General features: G+C 40.6%; 1 protein-coding gene across 6 annotated transcripts in view; it reads right to left on the minus strand.

Moving 5' to 3' along the window:
* The window catches only part of LOC138749437 (neurofibromin), a 277,305-nt gene extending 257,617 nt beyond the window's left edge, over positions 1-19,688 (minus strand). For 3 of the 6 annotated variants that reach the window (XM_069910754.1, XM_069910751.1, XM_069910749.1), the window contains exons 1-2: positions 19,582-19,688; positions 19,134-19,152 (exon numbers count right to left, since the gene is read on the minus strand). In XM_069910754.1, coding sequence (XP_069766855.1) covers positions 19,134-19,152; positions 19,582-19,667 — 105 coding nt within the window. In that variant the 5' untranslated portion in view covers positions 19,668-19,688. Of the gene's footprint in view, positions 1-17,984; positions 18,215-19,133; positions 19,153-19,262; positions 19,344-19,581 lie in introns of those variants that run through there. The other 3 variants (XM_069910753.1, XM_069910752.1, XM_069910750.1) reach the window with 2 other exon arrangements.
* Between the last annotated feature and the right edge of the window lie 3,262 nt (positions 19,689-22,950).

Raw genomic sequence — 22,950 nt, forward strand, 5'->3', positions numbered from 1 at the left:
ATTGCCATAATAATAAAGTGTCCTATTACTCGGCAGGCAGGCAGATTCGCCAACGGCAAATATTGCCTAGGTGCCTCTTACAGTCAGAAAAGAGAAGCAAAAGAGAGTCTCCCTCCACCCCCCGCCCCCCCAACTCCCCAAGCATCTGTAGATTCATCTGCAGCCTCCACGGTGACCTAGAGACCAGTCCACATCATTGGTCCAAAACCCGAGTTCCAGATCCAAACCCTTCAGCACCCACAACACCTCCTCACATCCCGGTTCCGATACCTGGTACCCCTCCGACTAGTTCGAACCAGTCTCCAGCAGTCCACGGCGTGGCACAAGTTTCCCAACAGCAGTTTCCAGCAGTCCACAGCTTCCATGGGTTCCTCGCCTCAAGTCACCAGCAGCCCACCGCAGAGCCCCCTCACTGGTCCACCTCCATGGTCACAGTCCCAAGAGTAGTCTCTCTTCTGCTTCTTCTCAGACATGGGAAGAATACCTCACACTTGTCAGTTAAAACAACAGCAAACCTCTTGGTATCTGCCACCTATGGGGTTGGTAGATGGCAGATAAGTGAATTGTCCGGTTGCTTGAGATTGTGTGTTGCACAGATTGGTGAACTAACGGCAAGGTGCACCAATTTTAAACTTCCATATCTTTTACCCATTTATTTTTCGCTATTTACTTGCACATTACTTGAATTCCATATGACAGGGATTTTCATGTTCATATTCTCTGATCATTTTCCCCCAATTGAGATTTTAATTTTTTATATATATATATATATATATATATATATATATAGTATTAAAAAAAAATTTTTAAGTACCCTGAACTTCAGAAAACTCGGTCCAAGTTTCATCTGATAAAGTTTATCAAAGTTCCTCCTGGAGAAAAGCCTCAGCAAAAGTCTACTGAGGACTATTTGTCACCTAGCTCCATGGTTCAGAGTGCCGAGTGAATCTGATTCGAGTCGGAGGCGACTCAGAACAGAGAAACACAATTCAGCCATTAAATAGATCAGCTGGATAAGAGGTTGTCAATCACATGCAATTCTGGAGTAAAGGAACTGGGGTTTTCCTTCCACATTACCTATTTTACATCATTTCACTTTTCAAAGCTCGTCAATATTGCTACTATGGCAGAAAGAATATTCTTAAGTATTATTAAAATAGTTATACAATTTTCAATTTTTGTCCTCATTTGATGTACAGTTTTTTAAAAACACGCTTCACCTGAGAATGGTCTATATCAGTACCATTTTTCAGACCTGTACTAATAATGTGTATCTAATGATACAAGATCCAACTTTTAATTACTTTCTAACAATTTAAGATGCTTTTCATCGCATCAAGTCTATGCCAGCTCTATCATGGCTAATGTGATTTATGGTGTGAAAAATAAAAAATTAAAAATAAAAAAAAAAAGTCTATGCCAGCTCTTATCATAATGAGATCATTTTCCCATCACTTCCCTGCAACTTATTGCCTCCCACAAAATTCTCCTACCTCCCCACTGAGAGAGACGAAAGCCAACTAACCAACCAGCAAGTCTTTGGGAGAGGGGAAAAACAGTGATAAACCCATGCAGTGACAGGGGAAACATGCAAACTCCACACAGATAGCAACCGATGTCATGAACAAACCCACTGTGCCACCGGTTGTTTTTGCAAATTTCTGAAATTTTTTCTTCGAAAATGTCCCCCCGCCCCCCAACAGCTTTTCATCATCAGTATCTCCATAAGGATATGACATTCAGTAACCCATGTTCCTGCCACAAATAGCCAATTTTTAAAAATATTTGCATCATTCATTCAATGCAAGACCACAAAATCGTCGTTCCCAACCTTACAAGCCCAAATCAATACAGTTTTTCTTTCATTCAATTATACGGCACCCAATAGCCTGAACATGCCTGGGATTGTCTGATCTCAGAGGCTAAGCAGGTGCAGGACGGGTCAGTACTTGGAGGGGAGACCGCCTAGGTCCATCAGGTACTGTAGGTTTCTGTGAGGGGCACTGGACAAAGTGGCGACTCCCAGTCTGCCTTACAAGAGACAAAAGTTAAAGAATTTCATGTATGTTACATTCTAAATGTAGTATTCAATGGCAAAATGGAAAATTTACCTTTTACACAACCAACTAGAAGTTTTAACAAAGAAACAAGAATTTGACCTAACTTGTTCTTCTTGAGACTAGTTATACATTTTAAGATTAAAGACTTGATCTGAATCCCTCTACGAAATGAAATAGTGAAGTACTTTTACTTGACTTCATTTCACTGCCATGAAGTCCTTTCCAAATACAACAAGGTAATCAGGGAAGACATGTAGATTTGACCAGCTGATGAGAAAAACAAATTGCACTCTCCCTTGTATAATTAATAGTCTTTGCCCTGCAGTCAAATCTTCAGTTCTCTTTTTAAAGTTTTCAAGATACAGGTTTTAATTTCCAAGCTCATGGATGCAATAAAAATAAATACTTCAAGTAGCAAACCCAGCTCATTGTTGCTCACCTCTTGAATTCTTCTATCCCTATCCATCTCAAACAACCTATTCACATGTTGATTTTTTGCCACAATTTCTTGTCCATTTCATGCAAGTTTTCCAGTGAAAGTTATTTCAACATAATCGAATTACTCAAAGACTAGGGTCTATTTCAAATTGCCTTTGATCATTCTCCAGTGTTTCAAAAACTAGATAAATTACCTATGAGAGTCCTCAACCAACTTCAGTATTATGTTGGCATTAGCATTGTACAGCAGTAATATGCCTCGATGTTATATTTGCTTCTCCAAGGTATGCCACGCTCCTCATCCACACTCAACGCTTCGACCTGAAGTGCCTCACTCCTGGCCTGCAGGCGGTAGTGGGTATCATTGTACTTGTTGGCATATGTCTGGAATTAATTCGGCTCAAATGCATCAGGTTATATTTATCCACATGAAAGGATTTCTGCATTTCATTCAGCATGAGATATTCTGAAGACAGTTATAACCATTCAAATTATTTACATCAACTCAGGAACGTTTTGCCAATGCAACCCAAAATTCAATGACATTTCAAGCAATGCCTCAAAGAAACCCACATATATAAATGCATCTGGCCTTGCCAAATTCCATGTCATAATTAGAGCAAAAAGAGCACGAAAATCCATAGAAAACTGCCTCAACTGCAATATACAGCTGAATGAACATCAAATGAAACATTTCAACCATTCTTCACATCAGAAAATGACTTTTAAATGGAACAAACATAGTTTTTTTTTTAAAAATAGGGCTTGAAGTTCAGAGGACGTCATCCATACCCGGAGGTTGGATTACAGTCTTGAATCATTCCTTTCTATTTATAATTATATACTGCAGATTTCCGCTCAGCTCATCTGATCAGTAAATCTTTGTTTCTCAATTATGGTCTGAAAGTGTGGACAAATTTTGTCATTAATTTTCTTACAAGTTTTCTTTTGAACCATGCTTGTGCAATCTCTTTTTTTTAATTAATTAATGACCAAAAAAAGGAGAAATGCAAAACCACAACAAACTTTTCAGAAGGTAGGTAATGTAATGCAAGACATGGATCAGCATACTTCTCAACCATGTTGAGGGTTCACTGCCAAGGCCCATCTCATTGTTACCCTACTACCAATTACTGTGATTTGTTATTAAAAGGACAACTTGTAAAATCCTGGTTGCAAGCCACAGCAAACGCACTCCTAAGTGCATGAGAGTACCACGTAAAGCTTACTCGTTCAACCAAACTGGGCCTATTTTAAAACAAAGACTATTGCTAACAGTAATGGTTAACCTTGCAGGATCAAAGTTAGTTCTGTGTGGAGTGTAACACTTCCAAATATTGAAATTGATCCTGTTTGATATAGATGAGGAAAGACTAATAACACTGGACAAATTTTGCTTCCTGGACACTTTTCGGTGTAGTTTATGGATTTTGGGCAGCTGATCATGAAAATCACCTGAAAATTTTCCTATCATATACTGTTTTTAAGATATAACCTATTTTTCTAATTTCCTGTCAAAATTTAGGTCTACTTCAAGCAGACAAAACCATGAAGTGCAGCATATCAATGATAATTAATTTTCTACTTTCGCACTTGGACATCTTCCCTGCTGATCTTGATGACGAACACAGTGAAAAGTTTCACCAGGACATTGCGATCATGGAAAAGAACCATCAGGGCAACTGGAATCCATCAATGCTGGCCAACTATTGTTGGACATGAGAGGCATCAGATGCTGAGTACAAATGAAAATCAGTACTAAAACATATTTAGGTCAGTTGAACTAATGCAATGTGTCAGCATCATTATGCCAAATTCAATAAAGGTTAATTTAATGTTTCTTCAACTTTCTATGTGATGCAGCATCTTTGTGTTTACCTTGAAGCAGTCTATCATAATCTCCACTTTTGTTTCAGGAAGCAAACCTTTTGAAAGAAATTGTTATCCAGAGTAATCTGCCTGAACTCTACCAGAGTCAAAACAAGTTTGACTCCAGATCATAATTTGGGTTATAAAATAATTGCTCCAGATTCCATCATCTGCAGTTTTATGTCTCACATAATGTGAACCTCTTCTCAACCATGCATTCCATTTCCAGTTTTTTTTTGTTTTTTTTTTAATTTTTTATTTTTCACACCATAAATCACAATAATCATGATATACACTTTTTCTTTTTCACACATTTACAGTGACTTTTTCTCCCCCCCCCCCCTCCCTCCTCCCAAGCCACCCCCCCACCCCCCCCCCTCTCATCCATTTTAGGTATACAATCTAGGTTGCATTAATTCAGTCAGACAATGTTGTCATTCAACAAAAATACACCAGAAATTCTACAGAGTCCATTCTTTTCTTTCCTTCTCCTTCCATCAACTTAGGTAATGTTTGTCCCCGGTAGGTTTTTGCTATTGTATTTAATGTAAGGCTCCCATACTTGTTCGAATATTTCAATATTATTTCTTAAACTATATGTTATTTTTTCTAATGGAATACATTTATTCATTTCTATATAGCATTGTTGTATTTTCAAATTATCTTCCAATTTCCAGGTTGACATAATACATTTTTTTGCTACGGCTAGGGCTATCTTAACAAATCTTTTTTGTGCATCTTCCAAGTCAATTCCAAATTCTTTATTTTTTATGTTACTTAGGAGAAAGATCTCTGGATTCTTTGGTATATTGTTTTCTGTTATTTTATTTAATATCTGATTGAGATCATCCCAAAATTTTTCTACTCTCTCACATGTCCAGATTGCATGAATTGTTGTTCCCCTTTCTTTTTTACATCGAAAACATCTATCAGATACTGTTGGGTCCCATTTATTTAACATTCAATTTCCAGTTCATGTCATTTCTATCTGAAGGAACCTGGTACCCCAAACACAACTGAGAGGATGGAAAAGGCACATATTCTCATACCATTCAAGAGTCGAGCACTGAAAGCACCATGGGATATTAGGTTTTGGCAAGTACTGGAAAACAATATGCATAGATAATTGATAGCCAGCAAAAGTGAGCTGAAGGCCCTTTTCCTGTGTTATATGTCTCCATAACTCTAATTCATGAACTGTAGCAATACACCTCAATAAATTGATGTCAGAAACCATTGGAGGAAATGATAGAACAGAAGTAGGCCCTTCGGCCAAACATCCATGCCAACCATGGTGTCTCTACAAGTTGGCCCCAATTGCCTATGGTTGGCCCACATCACTCTAAACCTTTCCAGTCCATATGCCTGTGAAACAAAAATGTCTGCAGACACTGTGATTATAGTGAAAACGCAGGTATACTGGAGGAACTTAGCAGATCCTGCAGCATCCATAGATCTATAATTGATGTTTCAGGACTGAGCCCTTCAGTGTAATATCATATTTCCTATTAGGGAACGAGACAGAACAGGTGACAGAAGTATGTGTAGGAGAACGTTTTGGGTCCAGTGATCATAATGCCATTAGTTTCAAGTTAATTATGGAGGATCGGTCTGGTCCTTGTGTTGAGCTTCTGAATTAGAGAAAGGCCAATTTTGAGGATCTGAGAAAGGATCTAGAATGCGTAGATTGGGATAAATTGTTTTTGGGCAAGGATGTGCGAGATAAGTGGAGGACCTAAAAAGGTGAAATTTTGTGAGTATAGAGTTTGTATGTTCCTGTCAGGATCAAAGCCAAGGCTGGAAGGCATAGAGAACCTTGTTTTTCGAGGGATATTGAGAATCTGGTTTGGAAGGAGAGCGATGTATAACAGATATAGGCAACATGGAACAAATGAGGAACTTCAGAGGTATAAAAAAAATGAAAGAAAAACCTCAAGAAAGAAATCAGAAAGGCCAAGATACTAGGTTGCCTTGGCAGACAATGTGAAGGACATGCCTAAGGTTTTCTACAGGTACATTAAGAGCAAAATGATAGTAAAGGACAAAATTGATCCCCTTGAATATATCAGAGGGATTAGCTTTGCATAGAGCCAAATGGGGGGGGCGGGGGGAAGAGAGAGAGGTCTTAAATGTTTTTCTTTTCCCTCAGGGAAAGGGCAGAGTCATGGGAAAGAAGGAAAACAAGCAGTGAGGTTATGGAATCTATACAGATTAAAGAGGAGGAAGTGCTTGCTGTCTTAAAGAAAATAAGGGTGGATAAATCCCCAGGGCCTGACAAGATACAACCTCAGACCTTGCGGGAGGCTAGTGCAGAAATTGCAGGGACTCTGACAGAAATATTTAAAATGTCCTTAGCCAGGGGTGTGGTCACTTTGTTTAAAAAAAAGTAACCCTGAAAATTATTGGTTGGTGAACCTGACGTGAGCAGTAGGTAAATTATTGGAAGGTGTTCTAAGAAATTGGATATACAATTATTTGGAAAGCCATGAAAATAATCAAAATGGCTTTGTGCGTGGTAGGTCATGTTTAACCAATCTTAGAGTTTTTTCGAGGATGTTACTAGGAAAGTTGACGAAGGCTGTAGATGTTGTCCACATGGACTTTAGTAAAGCCTTTGACAAGGTCCAAGATGGGAAATTAGTCAGGAAGGTTCAGACACTAGGTATTCATGGTGAAGTAGCAAACTGACTGGACGAGAGAAGCCAGATAGTAGTGATGGATGATGGCATCTCAGACTGGAGGCCTGTGACTAGAGGTGTGCCTCAGGAATCTGTGCTGGGACCATTGTTTGTCATCTATATCAATGTTCTGGATGATAATGTGGTAAATTGGATCAGCAAGTTTGCAGATTACACTAAGATTGGAGGTGATGTGGACAGGAAACAAGGTTTTCAAAGCTGGAAAAATGATCTGAAAAATGGCAGATGGAATTAATGCAGACGAGTGAGGTGTTGCATTTTGGAAGGACAAACCAAGGACATACACGGTAAATGGTAGGGCACTGAGGAGTGTGGTAGAAGAGAGATCTGAGAATACAGGTACATAATTCCCTGAAAATGGTGGCACAGGTGGATGGGGTGGTAAAGAGCTTTTGGCATATTGGCCTTCATCAATCAAAGTATTGAATATGGGAGTTGGGATGTTATGGGAAAGTTACACAAGACATTGGTGAGGCCAAATTTGGAGTATCAAGTGCAGTTTTAGTCACCTAAATGAAGGAAAGATTTCAATAAGATAGAAAGACTGCAGAGAAGATTTACTTGGATGCTGCCCTGACTTCAGGAACTGAGCTAAGGTAAAGGTTAAACAGGTAAGATCTTCATTCCCTGGAGAGTAGGAGAATGAGGGGAGATTAGATAGAGGTATTTAAAATTATGAGGGGGATAGACAGAGTAAATGTAGATAGGCTGAGGGTAGGTGACATAGGTTAAGAGTGAAAGAGGAAAAGTTTAGGGTGAACATGAGGGGGTATGTCTTCTCAGAGAATAGTTGGGGAGTGGAACAATATTCTAGCTGAAGTAGTGAATGGGGGCTCAATTTTAACATTTAAAAGGAAATTGGACAAATGTATGGATTGAAGAGGTATGGAGGGCTATGGACTGGGTACAAGTCAGTGGGACTAAGCAAAAAAAGGTTCAGCACAGAATTGAAGAGCCGAAGAGGTCTGTTTCTGTGCTGTAATGATCTTTGGTTCAAAGTACCGTATATGCCTGCCCAAATGTTTATTTTAAATGTTATAAATGAAGCCTACACAGCAGTCGTTCTCAACCTTTTTCTTTCCACTCACATACCACATTCCCTATGCCATCGGTGCTCTGTGATTAGTAAGGGATTGCTTAAGGTGGTATGTGGGTGGAAAGAAAAAGGTTGAGAACCACTGTTCTGCAGCTTCATCTGGTAGCCAATTCCACATACCCACCAACCTCAATGTGAACAAGCAGATTGTTGGGTGCTTCTTAAATCTTTCCCCTCTCATCTTAAATCTGTCCTCTGGTTTTAGACTCACCAACCAAGGAAAAAAAGACAAAAGTCCATTCACCATATCTATGGCCCTCAAGATTTTATTTATCTCTTTCTTGTTCCCCCCTCAGCCACCTACATTCCAGGAGAAAAGTCCTCCCCTATGCAGCCTCTCTTTACTCAAGCCTGTCAGTCCCATCAAGATTGCAAATCTTTTCTACACCCATTTCAGCTTAATAACATCTTTTTTTAATAACTGGGTAATGTTATGATAGCTCAAAGCTTAATATTTATTTAGGCGAATAAGGTAAAGAATCATCCCAAGAGACTCCACAATTATATCAAGAGCAAAAAAGGTAAATTGGGAGAGAATTGGACAACTTAAAAATCAATGTGGAAGGATACCAATGAATAGTTTGCATCTGTATTTACCAGAGAGATGGTCATGGAAAATCTGGAATTAAGAAAAATGAATAATGATATCTTGGAACATATCCAGACAACAGAAGAGGCAGTCAAGGAGGTGTCGAAGTACACAAAGGTCATTAAAACCCCAGGGCCCGATAGAGAATGAGAGGAAAGAATTTGCACAGGCCATAGCATAGACTTTTACATAATCCTTAGCCACAAGTGAGGCTCCAAAAGACAGATGGTAAAGGGATGCAAGGATAAATCAGGAAGTGTAGTCTGGTCTGCTGAGGTGGGAAAGTTACTGGAAGGGATTCTGAGGGACAGGACCAATCAGCAGTTGAAAAGTTGAGGTCTGATTTGGGACAGTCAGAGTGGCTTTGTGTGTGGGAAAAGATTTGAAAGGTACCAAGGACAGTGAGAGTACATGGAACAAGTTGCCAAATTATGTGGTCAAGACGGGTGCAATCACATTTACAGTAAATGACATTCAGACAGGTATGTGAATTGCAAAGGTTTAGATTTAGCCCATAAGACACTGGAGCAGAAATAGGTTATTCAGCCCATCAAGCCTAGCCTGCCATTCAATCATGAACTGAACTATTTTACCCCTCAGCCCCGCTGCCGGCCTTCTCCCCATAATTTTTGATGGCCTGACTAATCAAGAACCCATCAATCTCTGTCCTAAATACCCCCAATGACTTGGCCTCCACAACCGCTTTTATACCAACAAATTCATCACACTCTGGCTAAAGTAACTCTTCTGCATCTCTGTTCGAAGCAGGTACCCTTCAATCCTGTGCCTTCTTGTCATGGACTCTCCCACCATGGGAAACAATCTTTTTGAATCGACTCTGTCCATGCTTTACAACATTCAAAGTGTTTCAGCGAGATCCCCATCATTCTCCGAGATGTCAACGAGTTTGGACCAAGAGACATCAAACACTCCTTGCCTGATGAACCCTATCATTCCTGGAATTATCCTTGAGAAACTTTTATGAACCCTCTACAACATCTGTGCATCCTTTCTTAAATGAGAAGTCCAAAATGCTCACAATACTCCAAATGAGGTCTCACTAATGCCTCATAGAGCCTTAACATCACATCCCTGCTCTTATATTCTTTTCCACTTGAAATGAGGGATATAGGCCACACACAGGCAAATAGGACCAACTTCAGTAGACAACTTGTCAGCATGGAGAAGTTCAGCAGAAGGGACATTTCCATTATGCTCCATTTTGACTGAGGCAAACAGTAACAGTTATTTACTCCAGATTTTGTTTTCCCTCAATTACCAACAATGCAATGGTGAGGAATTACCTTCCAGTAAGTAAATTGACAAACCCACATTTCAGTCAAAAGGCTGTTCCTGTCGATGTGTTCTTTCATAAAATTGATACTACACATTATATCTCTGGGCTCAAGTTACAGAATTCCTGGTCTTACTAGTATTACTAAATCCAAGGAGGGACTGACGAGCCATTAATTATCCAAAGGACTCAATAATGGTCAAGGAAGGACAGCATCTTAATGTATCTTATATTCTGAACTTTAAATAAATGGGAGGGGAGGTGAGGGAGGGAGGGAGGGAGGGGAGGAGGGAAGGGGGGTGAAAATGACACTGTATATATATTTAAGAAGGAAAATGTATGTATCTTGATCAATATGGTTTATAGTGTGAAAAATTTTTTAAATTTTTTAAAAAAAAGGAAGGACAGCATCTGATCCCCAACAGGACCCATATCACTCTACCACCACTGCCAAATTGAAGAATTGGTTCACAAATGTAATCAATACCTCGTTTAAGGTGTTATTCATTATTCAAGAAACAAAATGCCAACTGACTATTGCGATCTAACACTATTATTAAAAATATCTATATACTATTTCTGCTATTGGTCTCATTTTCAACATGGTCACAATTATTTTGAATTTAAATTTGAAAGTTAGCAAGATCACATTTGTGATCAGTGGAAGGGAAATGTAATTTTGTTTTCAGATAAAAGTACAACTTACAAATTACCCACTTTGATGTCTAAATATGCCAACTATCAAGGTGATCAGATCCAAACAGGATCAATGGTCAAGAAAGACAGAACCTGATGGACTGCAAGAACTTGTGGGTTCTCTGTCATCAACAAAATGTACCTTGGACTTTAGGTTTCTAATTATCAGTTTACCAGTACAAGGCAACAAAAAGCAAATCCTATTCATTCTTTGGTCTGATTTTTCTTCAGACCACAAAGTCATGAATCCCCAAAAACTAGCAAGCATGATGAAGTTTTGTACATTCCTCTCCCCCCCCCCCCCCCCCCCCCCCACAAGCCGTGAGTCACCAACTCACCTACCCACACTCCCCCATCCCAAATTTAGGACAATTGTTTGGTCTCATCCTTGTTGGCTTACTGTTCCATGGATGATGGATGCCACCTGTTAAAGAAACTATGATTCATGTGCAAGTCTTGATAGCAAGTGAAAGATCTTTTTAAAAATCACAGAGAATAACACCTAAGTCCAATGCTGTCATCAACCTTTTAAACTTTTTTTAATTTAACTGAAATATTTTGGAGTACAGATGAGATTTTCCAGGATGTTGCCCGAATTGGAATACAAGTCTTATGAGGCAAGGTTAGCAGAGCTCGGGCTTTTCTCTTTGGAGTGAAGAAGGATGAGCGGTGTCTTAATAGAGGTCTACAAGATTCTGAGAGGCATAGATAAGGTAGACAACCAACTCCTTTTTCCTGCAGGCCAAGAGTAACAAACATCAGATGACATCTGTACAAAGTGAAGTTTAGGGGAGACATCGGGGCAAGTATTTTTTTTAAAGAGTTGTGGGTGCCTGGAATGCCTGGTGGTGGAAGCTGAAACATGAAAAACATTTAAGAAACTCTTAGATAAGCGCATGGATAGAAGAAAAATAGAGGGTAATGAGGTAGGAGGGATTCAGTACTTTTTTTAAATAAGAATATTTAGGTTGACACAACATTGAGGGCCAAAAGGCCTGTATTATGCTGTAATGTTCTATTGGAGAGAACATGATAGAAAATAATTCAGGTTTGAAGAGTTTTCCTTAAATTCTGTTATTTTGCAAAGCATCCATTTGCATCCTAAAATTGCACAAGCAAGCTAATCTAACTTGTATCTCATGCAACTTCAACAAAGGGTTAAGTAGATAATTGCTCCTTCAATGCTGTCATCTCTCCTCACTAACTTGGCTTCAATGTAATTTCTCCCAAAATTAATACAATCACTGAGACCAAGAACTTGGAGAATGAGGATAAAATAAAACTTCCAACATGCTGCAGCCATCTGCATTTTCAATAAATTATGTATTAGATCTGCATAACTATAAAATCTAAAGTTAAAATTTAAATAAGCTGCAAATTGGAATTTTCACACTTACTAGGAGATGGGAAGACACCAGGAGCTTTTTTAAATACAATCATATCTCTCTCGACACATAAAACATGAGAGGGAAAAAGATATCTGTGCAGTTAAGACCATATGTATGAGTACAGCTCAAGGCAAGAAATTATTTGCTGTAAACTCATGCATGTTGAACATATGTAGCAACTTCTGAAGACATTTATTCGCCTTTCTGCAGTAGAGTATGCATTGGTAATGCAACTGGGAAGAAATAGTTCTCTACAATATTTTAAAAAGTAGGGAAGGAAAGTAATTTGTGCAATTGTCATACGAGTGAGTAAAATGAACTGAGATGTCTGTTCCATATCTCAATCAATTAGGAAATAATATGCCTGTTGGATTTGCTAGTTGTCCATCTGGGATGCTGAGGTGGAGATAATCGTTCCTCAGAATAAACATCTCTAACGATTGGTCCTGGTCCACCCTTATTGATGAATTGGACAAGAAAGTGCACTTGTGCCTTGACTTCCTCAGAACCAAGAAAAAGTGGCACGTTACGTGCATCCCTCAACCTTGACAAATGCACCGTTGATAGTATCCTACCAGGGTGCATCACTGTATTATATGGAAACTGTCCCACCCAAGACTACAGAGGGTTGTAAATGTCGCTCAAGCCATCACAATACCTTCCTGCCTATAACTCCCACTGCCTTGGAAATACAGCAGACAAATTGAAAGATGTCCCACCTTGGCCACACCCACTTCACACTCTATCCCCTCCCCTAAAATCAGGAAGGAGATTCAAGAATACGAGATCACGCACCACCAGATTCAAGGACAGTTTCTTTCCTGCCATTATCAGACTCCTAAATTAACCAAAAATAGTGAAATTACGTCACATTTACTCCATACCAACTGAACACTGTAGTACTATGTGCACAATGTCCACTGGTCTGCTCACAAAACAACCTCTATCTCTGCATCTTAGTACTTGAGCCAAACTTAAACATGAACTTGATCTGGTCAATGTGAAAGATGACCAGCTGACAAAATTCAAGTCTTAATTTATCCATTGCTCTTAAGGGCAGCATGGTTAGCATAGGGATTCGCGCAATGCGATTACAGCACCAATAGCCGGGTTCAAATCCGGTGCTGTAAATAAGGAGTTTATATGTTCTCCCCGAGTCTGTGTGGGCTTACTCCCACCCTCCAAAAAACCTGCAGGGTCTACAAATGAATTGGGGTATTTGGGGGCATGTGCTCATGGGCTGGAAGGGCCAGTAATGTCGGAATTAAAAATAAAAATTAAACTCCACTTCTTTTGCACACCTCACTTACTCAGTCCGAACAGTCTAGAAGTAATATCTAAAGTTACAACATTTGACCCCAAAAGACCAACTCCATTCCTCCTTCCATGGAGGCTGCCTGACACCATTATCATCAACATTTTCTGTTCCACCAGATTTCTTGGACCCTTTGCTACATTATTATACTTCAATCTGTATTGTTGTAAGGGGGTGTACGTGAATGTTTGCCCTACGATACTGCTGCAAAACATTGAATTTAGCGACTTGCTCACAACGATAATTTTTTATTCTGATGCCTCTCGTGTCAGTGTCCAACAATAGTTGGCCAGTACTGATGGATTCCACTTGCCCTGATACCACTTTTCCATGGTCACAATCTCCTAGTGAGACATTTCACCGTGTTCGTCACTGACGGCACCAAGACCAGCAGGGAAGACATCCAAGTGTGAATGCAGAAAATGAATTTTCAATGGCATGTTACACTTCATGATTTTATCTGCTTGAAGACTTAAAATAGGACAGGAAATCACAATAATTGGTTACATCTAAAAAACAGTATGTAATAGCAACCCCAAAAATCCTGAGCTTCTGCACTGTTTTTCCTTCTTTTGCAAGATCAAAAGTGAAGAGGTTTACTCAAGGTTGGACAATGCTCAATTTAATTTACAATTCCTTGGCAAATCAAGTAGACCATGCCTGTGTACACCAAGACAGCATTTGGTCGTGCATCACCACAAAGAGAGACTCGAATCACACATCCTTGATGTTCTTGCCAACGTGTCCATCAATACCATCATCCCTTGGCACTACTAACAAAAACTCAAGTATATCAGCCACATAAACACCGCAGGTATAAGAGCAAAATCAAGTCAAGTTTATTGTCATCTGATTGTACAAGTACAACCCGATGAAATAATGTTTTCTGGTCCTTTGTGCAAAACACACAGACACAACACACATACAGATTACCAACAAAGTCGCAGGACATATATACATAGATAGATAGATCATTTCTTTGTACTTATGAGTCTCAGATGGTGAGTGTGAGCAGATCCTTTGGTTGTTCAGCATTCTCATTGCCCGTGGGAAGAAGCTGTTCCTCAGCCTGGTGATACTGGCTCTGATTCCTCTGGATCTCTTTCCCGACGGGAGCAGCTGAAAGATGCTGCGTGCAGAGTGGAAGGGGTTCTCCAATGATTTTGCACACCCTCTTCAGACAATGATCCCGGTAGATCACATTGATTGGGGGGAAGAAAGAGGGAGGCTCCAGTTATCCTTTCTTATGGTCCTATGGACTCGCTTCTGATCTATTATTCTGCAGCAACTGATCTACACTGATTCTCTCAATAGAGCTCCTGTGGAAGGAAGACTTAATGGTGACCAGTAGCCTTGCCCACTTCGGTCATCTCAGAAAGTGCAGTTGCTGTTGTGCCTTCCTGACAATCAAGGAGATGTGTATTCATGATATGTCACTAGTGAAGTGAACTCCAAGGAACTTAGTGCTCTCCTCTCTCTCCACTCCAGAGTTGTTGTTGTGTCATGGAGGGTGGTCCTCCTGAAATCCACAATCCTCTCCTTTGTCTTGTCCACATTGAAGCTCAGGTTGTTACTGTCACACCACATCACAAGATTTTCCACCTCTTCTCTGAGGTGTATCATTATTGCTGATCAGGACAATTACTGCATACGCGATGTCACTGTCGGAGCTGGATCTGGCAATTGAGTTGTGGGTCACTTGCGTGAATAGGATCGGGCTGTTTTCCCATGATACAGAGCCTGGGTTTTCCCACTCCAACTGAATATTCACAAAGATGCCCCAAAGCCTTCACAGCAGCTGCAAGCCAAAGTCAAGAACCACAGAATTCTGCCCTCTTCATTGCCCTTCATTGACTAGGTCTCTGGTCTGAAATGTTGTCTGTTTCGCTCTCTGCTGATGCTACCTGAATTGCCGAATATTTCCAACAAAATGTTCTCCACTTATTAATACATGTTACTCTGTCAGCATTACCAATACCCTCAGTATTTGCCAGCAAAGACAAAGCACAAACCATCCTGACTTGGAACACATCACTACTATTTTCCTCAGCCCCAAGTCCTGAAATTCCAGAACCAAAAACATGGTACAGCCCTTCTAGTGAAGGTATTTGTATCAGTACAAGATGGCACACCGTTATTCTCTAAAAGGCAATTTGGGAGTGGAAGCAAGCAAGTCTTGCGCACATCGTACACGCAAAATTCAAACTAAAAGATTTACGGATCTGATCTTTCCATTGCAAAACATTCTTGAGTTATAAAGTTATTTTCTCAAACGTTGTGAATATTGGAGAAAATTGTTTCTTTACTTTGACAATGGCCCATACACCTATACATTACATAAATGGACATTCCTTTTGCAGCCAAAAACATAAATACTGGTCAGCTCTTCATCGCGAGGCTGAATCTTGTAACTGTGCAACTGCTAGCCTCACATTTTAATAGGAGAATTTAAATTAAAAGGAAAATGAGCCAAACAATGGACAGGTTACGATGAGGAAACAGAGGTTTTGATTCACAAATCCAAAAATTATTTGTTTGCAGGATATTTATAATCATACCCTTCAACAACTAACAGCTCTGTTTACAAACAATTAAATAGGAAAAGACTATTTAATAATAAACATTTCACTACTTCAAGACATGAGAAACCTTAAATGACCTCTCTTCTAATTATTTTTTTTCTTTTTAATATTACGGGTTGAGAGATGTGTTGGCCAGTGTCGATCGACATAGTTCTGCTTTAAAGTAGAGTCGTGTGATACAACACCCTTTCACTATCTCACAGAAAGAGAGCAACTCCATTAGCGCTGACTTTCATCTGAATGAAAGTCTGAATTATGTACTCTTATTTTAAGAATATGGCTTTCCTTTAACTAATCCTGAAATGCTGTTTCACGAACTAGACTGAATTTCACTAGATTAGAAAATAAGCAATAATCTAAATTTTCCTAACAACCCTGCACTGACCAAATATTTGACACAATTATTCACACACAACCATAATCACCCGAGAAGGATTTTTGGGTCATCTCATAAATGCAGTCAGCTAACACAACCAGGAGTTATGCAGAATAAATCCTCCATTTCATACCTTGACAACAGATGACTTCCTTTCACTTGAAAATAGATGAATGTATTGTGTGTGTAGAGCTTCTAACAATAGCAACCCCAGTCTAAAATTAAAATAGTGCCAAAATTTTGTTTTTGAAGTTTCAGAGCAGCTATCATCAATTTTCATGTCATTCAAGATTAAGATTCTTGATGGGAAAATAAAGGTTGTTAATGTAGTTTTATGAATGTGAAACATCTTGTTTTACCCTTGTCATTTTATAAATTATTTTAAAATATCAATTCAAAGGAAACTCTGCAAGCCATAAATTCAAACTGTGCACATCAGGTCTATTTCCTGATGATTGATGTTGAAATAAAATTTCCAGACAAGATTTTCATGATGAAATATTGAAGGGGATAAAAAGAATACCAACAAAGCTGACAAATTCAGGTAGGCACTGTTACATCACCTGATCTGGGCACTCTAACCTTACTAGCTCCAAGAATGTGGAAATTTAAAAAAACAACTCAAATTGTGATTCCGTACTGGCTCAGCCACTTGTCCATCCTCACAGCCATACTTAACCAATGAAGAATAAATAGCTGTTCAAGGCATCCAGGGCCCTTGGAATTTATATGAAATGTGATGAGAACCTCAGCAAAATATTTGCAAGAAAAAATTGTTTACTTTTCCCCTCTAAAATAACCACAATTCCGTGCTTTACTTTTGATAAATGAATCTAAAGGATACTGTAAAATTACAATCACAATTGTCTTCCTTTATTAGTCTGAAAAAGATTGTCAATCCATTTATTATTTTGTCCATAATGCACAAGTACTTCTCATCAAATCAAATTTTCCATCTCACTTCAAATCTAAAGCAACTGACAACTTTTACAGGTGTACATAAAATCTTGTCATTAAAACCTTTTGTTGGTTCAATCCACAGGTCTCAACTGATTTCCAGTTGTTTTATAAAAAAATCACATTTTGCTGTTTCATTATTTTCAGAGTAATTTATTTCTCAGAAGGACAAAGGGCCAGAATTGAATTCCAACAAAGCTGTAAAGAAAGTGTTGGTATATTTTGCTGAAAATGACCACAAAAGGTGACAAAATTTTACCCATAAATTTCACTCAACCCAACTCAAATTTGTCGTCCACCAGCTTTAAAAATACACTAGTTGGCTCGTCCGCAAAACTGGCCTAGGCCCCAAATCATATTAGTCACTAGAGAAAATTTCAAATATAAATATTTACAGGCCAAAGAGGCTGCAAGGAGCAAGACACCAGGTTGGCAGAACGACCAGATACAATTTATTCATCTGACAGTGAAACCAATTACTGTGTACATTGTATAATATGCAAACGATTTTGAGGTGAAATTGAAAAGTCCTCAAAAACAATTTTGGTCACAGTTTGTGGCGAGATCAACAATAGAAACCAAAGTGGTAATTGTAAGAGTGGCAAAGTAACATGTCTTGAAATACCCCCAAAGGCTTCCAGTTAGAAATGCCGAAGCCCACGGTGAATCGTTGATCGACTCCCAGTGTAAAATCTCCCACGATCCACAGTTGCATGCATCAAAAACCTAACTACTGAGGCAGGGGGAGGGCGGGGAGACGGAGATCCGGAATCAACATATATAACTGGGTGTGATTTAGGGCTAACGGGCAGAACGTCCATCACAATTTAAAAAAAGCTTGTCATCTCTGCAGGGGGGAGGACAACGTTGTATTAGTAACCGGGCGGAAAAGTCCAAGGCTTAAGATAAAGCAAAACAAGTTTAAATCGAGTTGGGGGCTGAGCAGTGTCTCTCTCCCCCCCCCCATTTGAAAACACATCAGAAGTGACTCTCGGAAATCAACTGCGCGATGTTCAGACAGCTGCAGGGGAACGGCTCACACTTTCAAGTGCTGATTTATTTTCAATGAAAGAAATTGGGGAGGGAGGTGATTCATTCTAATTAAAGGGGGGAGGGGGAAGAGAGGCTGGTACATCAGTCACCCAGTTCCTGAAGCCTGGATTCCTGAGAGTCAACACTGAAGTACACAGGCCCTGAAAGAAGGGGAGGGGGAGGGGGGGGGAATGATTCATTCGAATTAAAAGGAGAGAGGTGGGGGGAAGAGATGCTGGTACATTCATCCAGTTCCTAATTAAAGGGGGGGGGGGAAGAAAGGCTGATACATTCACCCAGTTCCTAATTAAAGGGAGATTGGGGTGGGGGGGGGGGTGTGGAGAGAGGCTGGTACATTCACCCAGTTCCTGAAGCCTGGATTCTTGAGAGTCAACACTGAAGTACACAGGCCCTGAAAGAAGGGGGGGGGGATGATGAATTAAAGGGAGGGGGGGGAAGAGAGGCTGGTACATTCATCCAGTTCCTAATTAAAGGTGGGGGGGGGAGAGAGGCTGGTACATTTACCCAGTTCCTAATTAAAGGAGGGGGGGGGGGAAGAAGAGAGGCTGGTACATTCACCCAGTTCCTAATTACAGGGAGATTGGGGGGGGGGGGGGGGGGGAGAGGCTGGTACATTCACCCAGTTCCTGAAGCCTGGATTCCTGAGTCAACACTGAAGTACACAGGGCCTGAAACCACCCACCCCCAGAAAGGAAAAAAAAAGAAACAGCCACCAATTTACCTCGGAAAACGTTCCATGGCTAGGAAGAGAACAAAAATAAGAATGCAAGTCATTCCAAACACTCCTGCGTTTAAAATAGACGCTCAGCTCGAACATCGAGCACACCTCCAGGCTCGAGATCAGTCTTACCTGCTCATCAAAACGCGTTATGACGGCTTGAACCCATTCCACCGGCTTATGAGCCGCCATGCTCGGCTATCCCACCCCCCCCCAGCCCCCCACCCACCCCCCCCCCAAGCCAACTCCTCCCCCCCCTCTCACTCCTCAGGGGGGGGAACCGCTAATCGCTGCTCTTTTCCCTTCAAATCCCTCCCTCGCACTATATTTGATCTTAAATCCCCCCTCCCCCCCTTTTTTCTCTCACTGACACTTCGGCTGCTCTCCCTCCCACCCCCCCCTCCCCTCAGCCTCTCCACATTCACCAGGGCACGGCGGCCATGACACTAACCGGAAGTTTGATTTGTTCCCCTCTCGCTCTCGTTGGCTCCCCTGGTCGCGCCTGGCGCGCAGGCGCGCCCGGCTTTCGCCGTTCATTAAGAAAAGTGCGAGCGGTTACGTCATCGCCCGCCGAACCCCGCCCCCTTTCTCCCCGCTGCTGGCTGGCTCTCCCGCGCGCATGCGCACATGCTCAGAAGCTTTTTCAATGAGGGAATCCAAGCAATTCTGGATTGCAACAATAAAAAGCTGTCATTTTTCAGCAATTGTGTCTGTTTTCTTCACGTGCACTTTTTTAAAATAGTGGAGATATGGATAATGAATTAATTTCTAATTGTCTTTGAGATTTGACATCAATTTTCAGCTGTGTCTTTTTTAAAGTGCATGTGTAAAATTTCAAAGAAATTGGAACAAAAATAGAAAATGCTGGAGGTTCTGACAAAAAGATTAATAGCTCGGTGAGGATTAGAAACTAGGAGGTAACTCCCATGCAGGATCTCGACCCGAATTCTTTTCCCCTCACAGATTCTGCTCGACCCATTGAGTTCCTCCAGCAGTCTGTTTTTTGCTTCATATCCCAGGCTCTGCAATCTCATGTGTCCCCTCCATAAAACTTGTTCTGTGACTCGCATTGTCCCCAGGTCCCAGTCCTGTCGCAGAGTCCCCATGAGGGACGTCCCGATCCGAAATGTTGACTGATGCTGCCTGGCCCGCTGAGTTCCCCCAGTTTGCGCAAGAATCCAGTCTTGTGTTTATATGTTCTGAAACGTTATTTTCTCTTTATTCACGCTGTCTGGTTATGTTATTTTGTGTAACGTTGACAGAAGTCTTTTTCTGTGTCTGGACAAAAGAAAATATCTCAGACTGTGAAAACTGAACGTTGTCCATGCTTATTTCGGGTGATTTTTGAATTGAAATAGATAGTTCATAGAAATTATTTACTTTTTTTAAGAGGTGGAGGGAGGAAGAGATGACGGAACTGGACACGAGGATCTACCTTCCAATATTCAACTCATCAGTAGCCTCATTCTGCAAGGCCACGTATCTGCTTTACTTTGTTTACTGAAACGTATTGTATGTAACATGCAACCCGATCTAAAAACAGCAGTGCGGGGGCGAAGCAACAAAATATTGCGTCCGTTCAAAATAAAGACATAATATTCTCACACTGCAGGATAAGTTTTGATGCGCTGCTTTGTGTTGTGTAGTTGCTGCTTGTCTTTTCCCCTCCGCGCTTCTTCCACGTTGAAATGGCTTTAATTTTCTTTCATCCCTAACACCAATTGACCCCGTCACGCTATAAGTCAATCCTATAAAAATGAGGATTACTCAGGGTCAGAGAATTACCTGCGCATCTTTCCAAAGTAAAAAAAAATCTACATACTGCAGTGCTTACTTGAGACGTTAAAATCTACTATACCGACACCATGAAAAACGAACCTCTCATCCAGAGCTGAAGGTATTTTTTAAGTCTATATAGGCTTTAACGGGATGGAAAATCGGCAAATAGGATTTTCTCTTCAAAAGACGTATCCTCAAGTTGCTCCATCGAACCCCGTCTATATCCCCACCATTCTCTTGCCCAAAGAATGACACGCAAAGGAAAAGAGGGAAGAGTTAAAAGTGGAATAAAAATAATACCAATCTGAATTTAAAAGGCAGAATGTAGAGATACAATATGTCACAGAATGGCAGGATGAAGCTTTCCCTCAGAATAATGTCCCCTGTAGTTGTTGATAAACTTAACCGTGCCCCTCGTGGAGTTGATGATCCATTGAAATAAAGCTCGAGGACAGGGGAACCAGGAATCATTGTGTGGGTCTCCCACTCCAAGATAATTATGGGCATGGATCTGGACAGAAATACCTTTCACCAGGAAAGGAGGAGGCTGCAGATACCGGAATCAGGTGCAAAAATAACATCATCTCCATCATCTACTGGAACAACTCAAGAAGTCAAGCACCAGTAGGAGAAAGAAAACGAACCCGAACCCTTCATTAAGGCTCGGTTCAAAGGTTCCAGCTCGGAACGTCGATCATTCTCTTTCCTCTCATGGTGCTCGACCCGTTGAGTTCCTCCAGCAGATTTTTGTTGATTTCTGCCTACAATTTGCTCATACCTTGATGAAGGGCTCAAGCCCGAAATGTCGGATATGTATCTTTAACTTTGCTACACTGTTTGACCTGCTGAGTTTTTCCAGAATTTTGTGTTTCTACTTCAATCACGGTGTCTGATGACTGAAATAAAACACGAAAGTCTGTAGACACCGTGATTGTCTGCAGACTTTCATGTTTTACTCCTCCAGCAGATTGTGTGTGTTTTTTTGTTGCTGCATAGAGGGGAAAATTATAAAAACAAACTAGAACACATGTGAACTGCCTGAATTCTCCCCTCACTTTTGCAAACGTAACCACTTCCGACTATTGGTCCCAGCAGCAGGAATAGTGAACTTGTAGCGAACAAGTAGCTTAGGTTTGGACTCGAAACAAGGCAAAAAGGAAACCTTGTCACACACTGCAAAGTGGCCTTGATTTCCCCACCCCAGTCATGCCAAAAAGTCCTGACCCCCCAGATGACAGGAGATCAGCCATGAAATGGAAACAATTAAAACAGCAACTCTAAGATTAACGTTCAGCAAGGCAACTGACGTTGATTGCCAGTCAGAATTAGGTCCCCCAACGCCGTTACTTAATTGTCTCCAATTCTAGACACGGATACAAGAAACCGGAGCCAAAAAACCCCAACAATCTCTGGAAGAACTCAGCTGATTCCGTGGGGGGGGGGGGGGGGGGTGGGGTGATGGGATGAGAATGGTCGGAACTCTTCAATAAGACTGATAGTGCGCGATTCGCTGGGTTCATCCAGTAAACTATCTTCAAGTAAAAATACACCACGCTGGAGATACTCAGCAGGTCAAACAGTGTACTTGATATAGCAAAGACAAATATAAATAGCTAACGTTTCGGGCTTGAGCCCTTCAGCAAGGTATGGACAAAATAAATGTAGACCGATTATCTTGGTCTTTTTTTTAACAGTCCATTTCAAACGTATTCTGTGCTCAGCACAGCAGCTCTCGAAAAATTTACCAAGGTTCTGGTAATGAAGAGTATAAATGTAATTGAGGTCAGAAAAATCAAATCCGAAAACGTTATCACTTCTGCCACGTTCGAATGATGCAGGTATATTCATTTTCCATCTTTACGTACAAGTTTTTGTAATTGACAAGAGACAATAATAAACCACAAACAACACGCATGAATGTTCTAACTGCAAACTGTCACCAAGTTCAGCGTCGCTCGTTATCTCGGCATCTGTGGAAGGATTTCACGCTGTGAACGTGTTTTCCCATGTTTCTCCCTTAAATCAGGCTTTGACTTGAGTT

This window comes from Narcine bancroftii, chromosome 14 (assembly GCF_036971445.1).
Source record: "Narcine bancroftii isolate sNarBan1 chromosome 14, sNarBan1.hap1, whole genome shotgun sequence".
NCBI classification, from domain to species: domain Eukaryota; kingdom Metazoa; phylum Chordata; class Chondrichthyes; order Torpediniformes; family Narcinidae; genus Narcine; species Narcine bancroftii.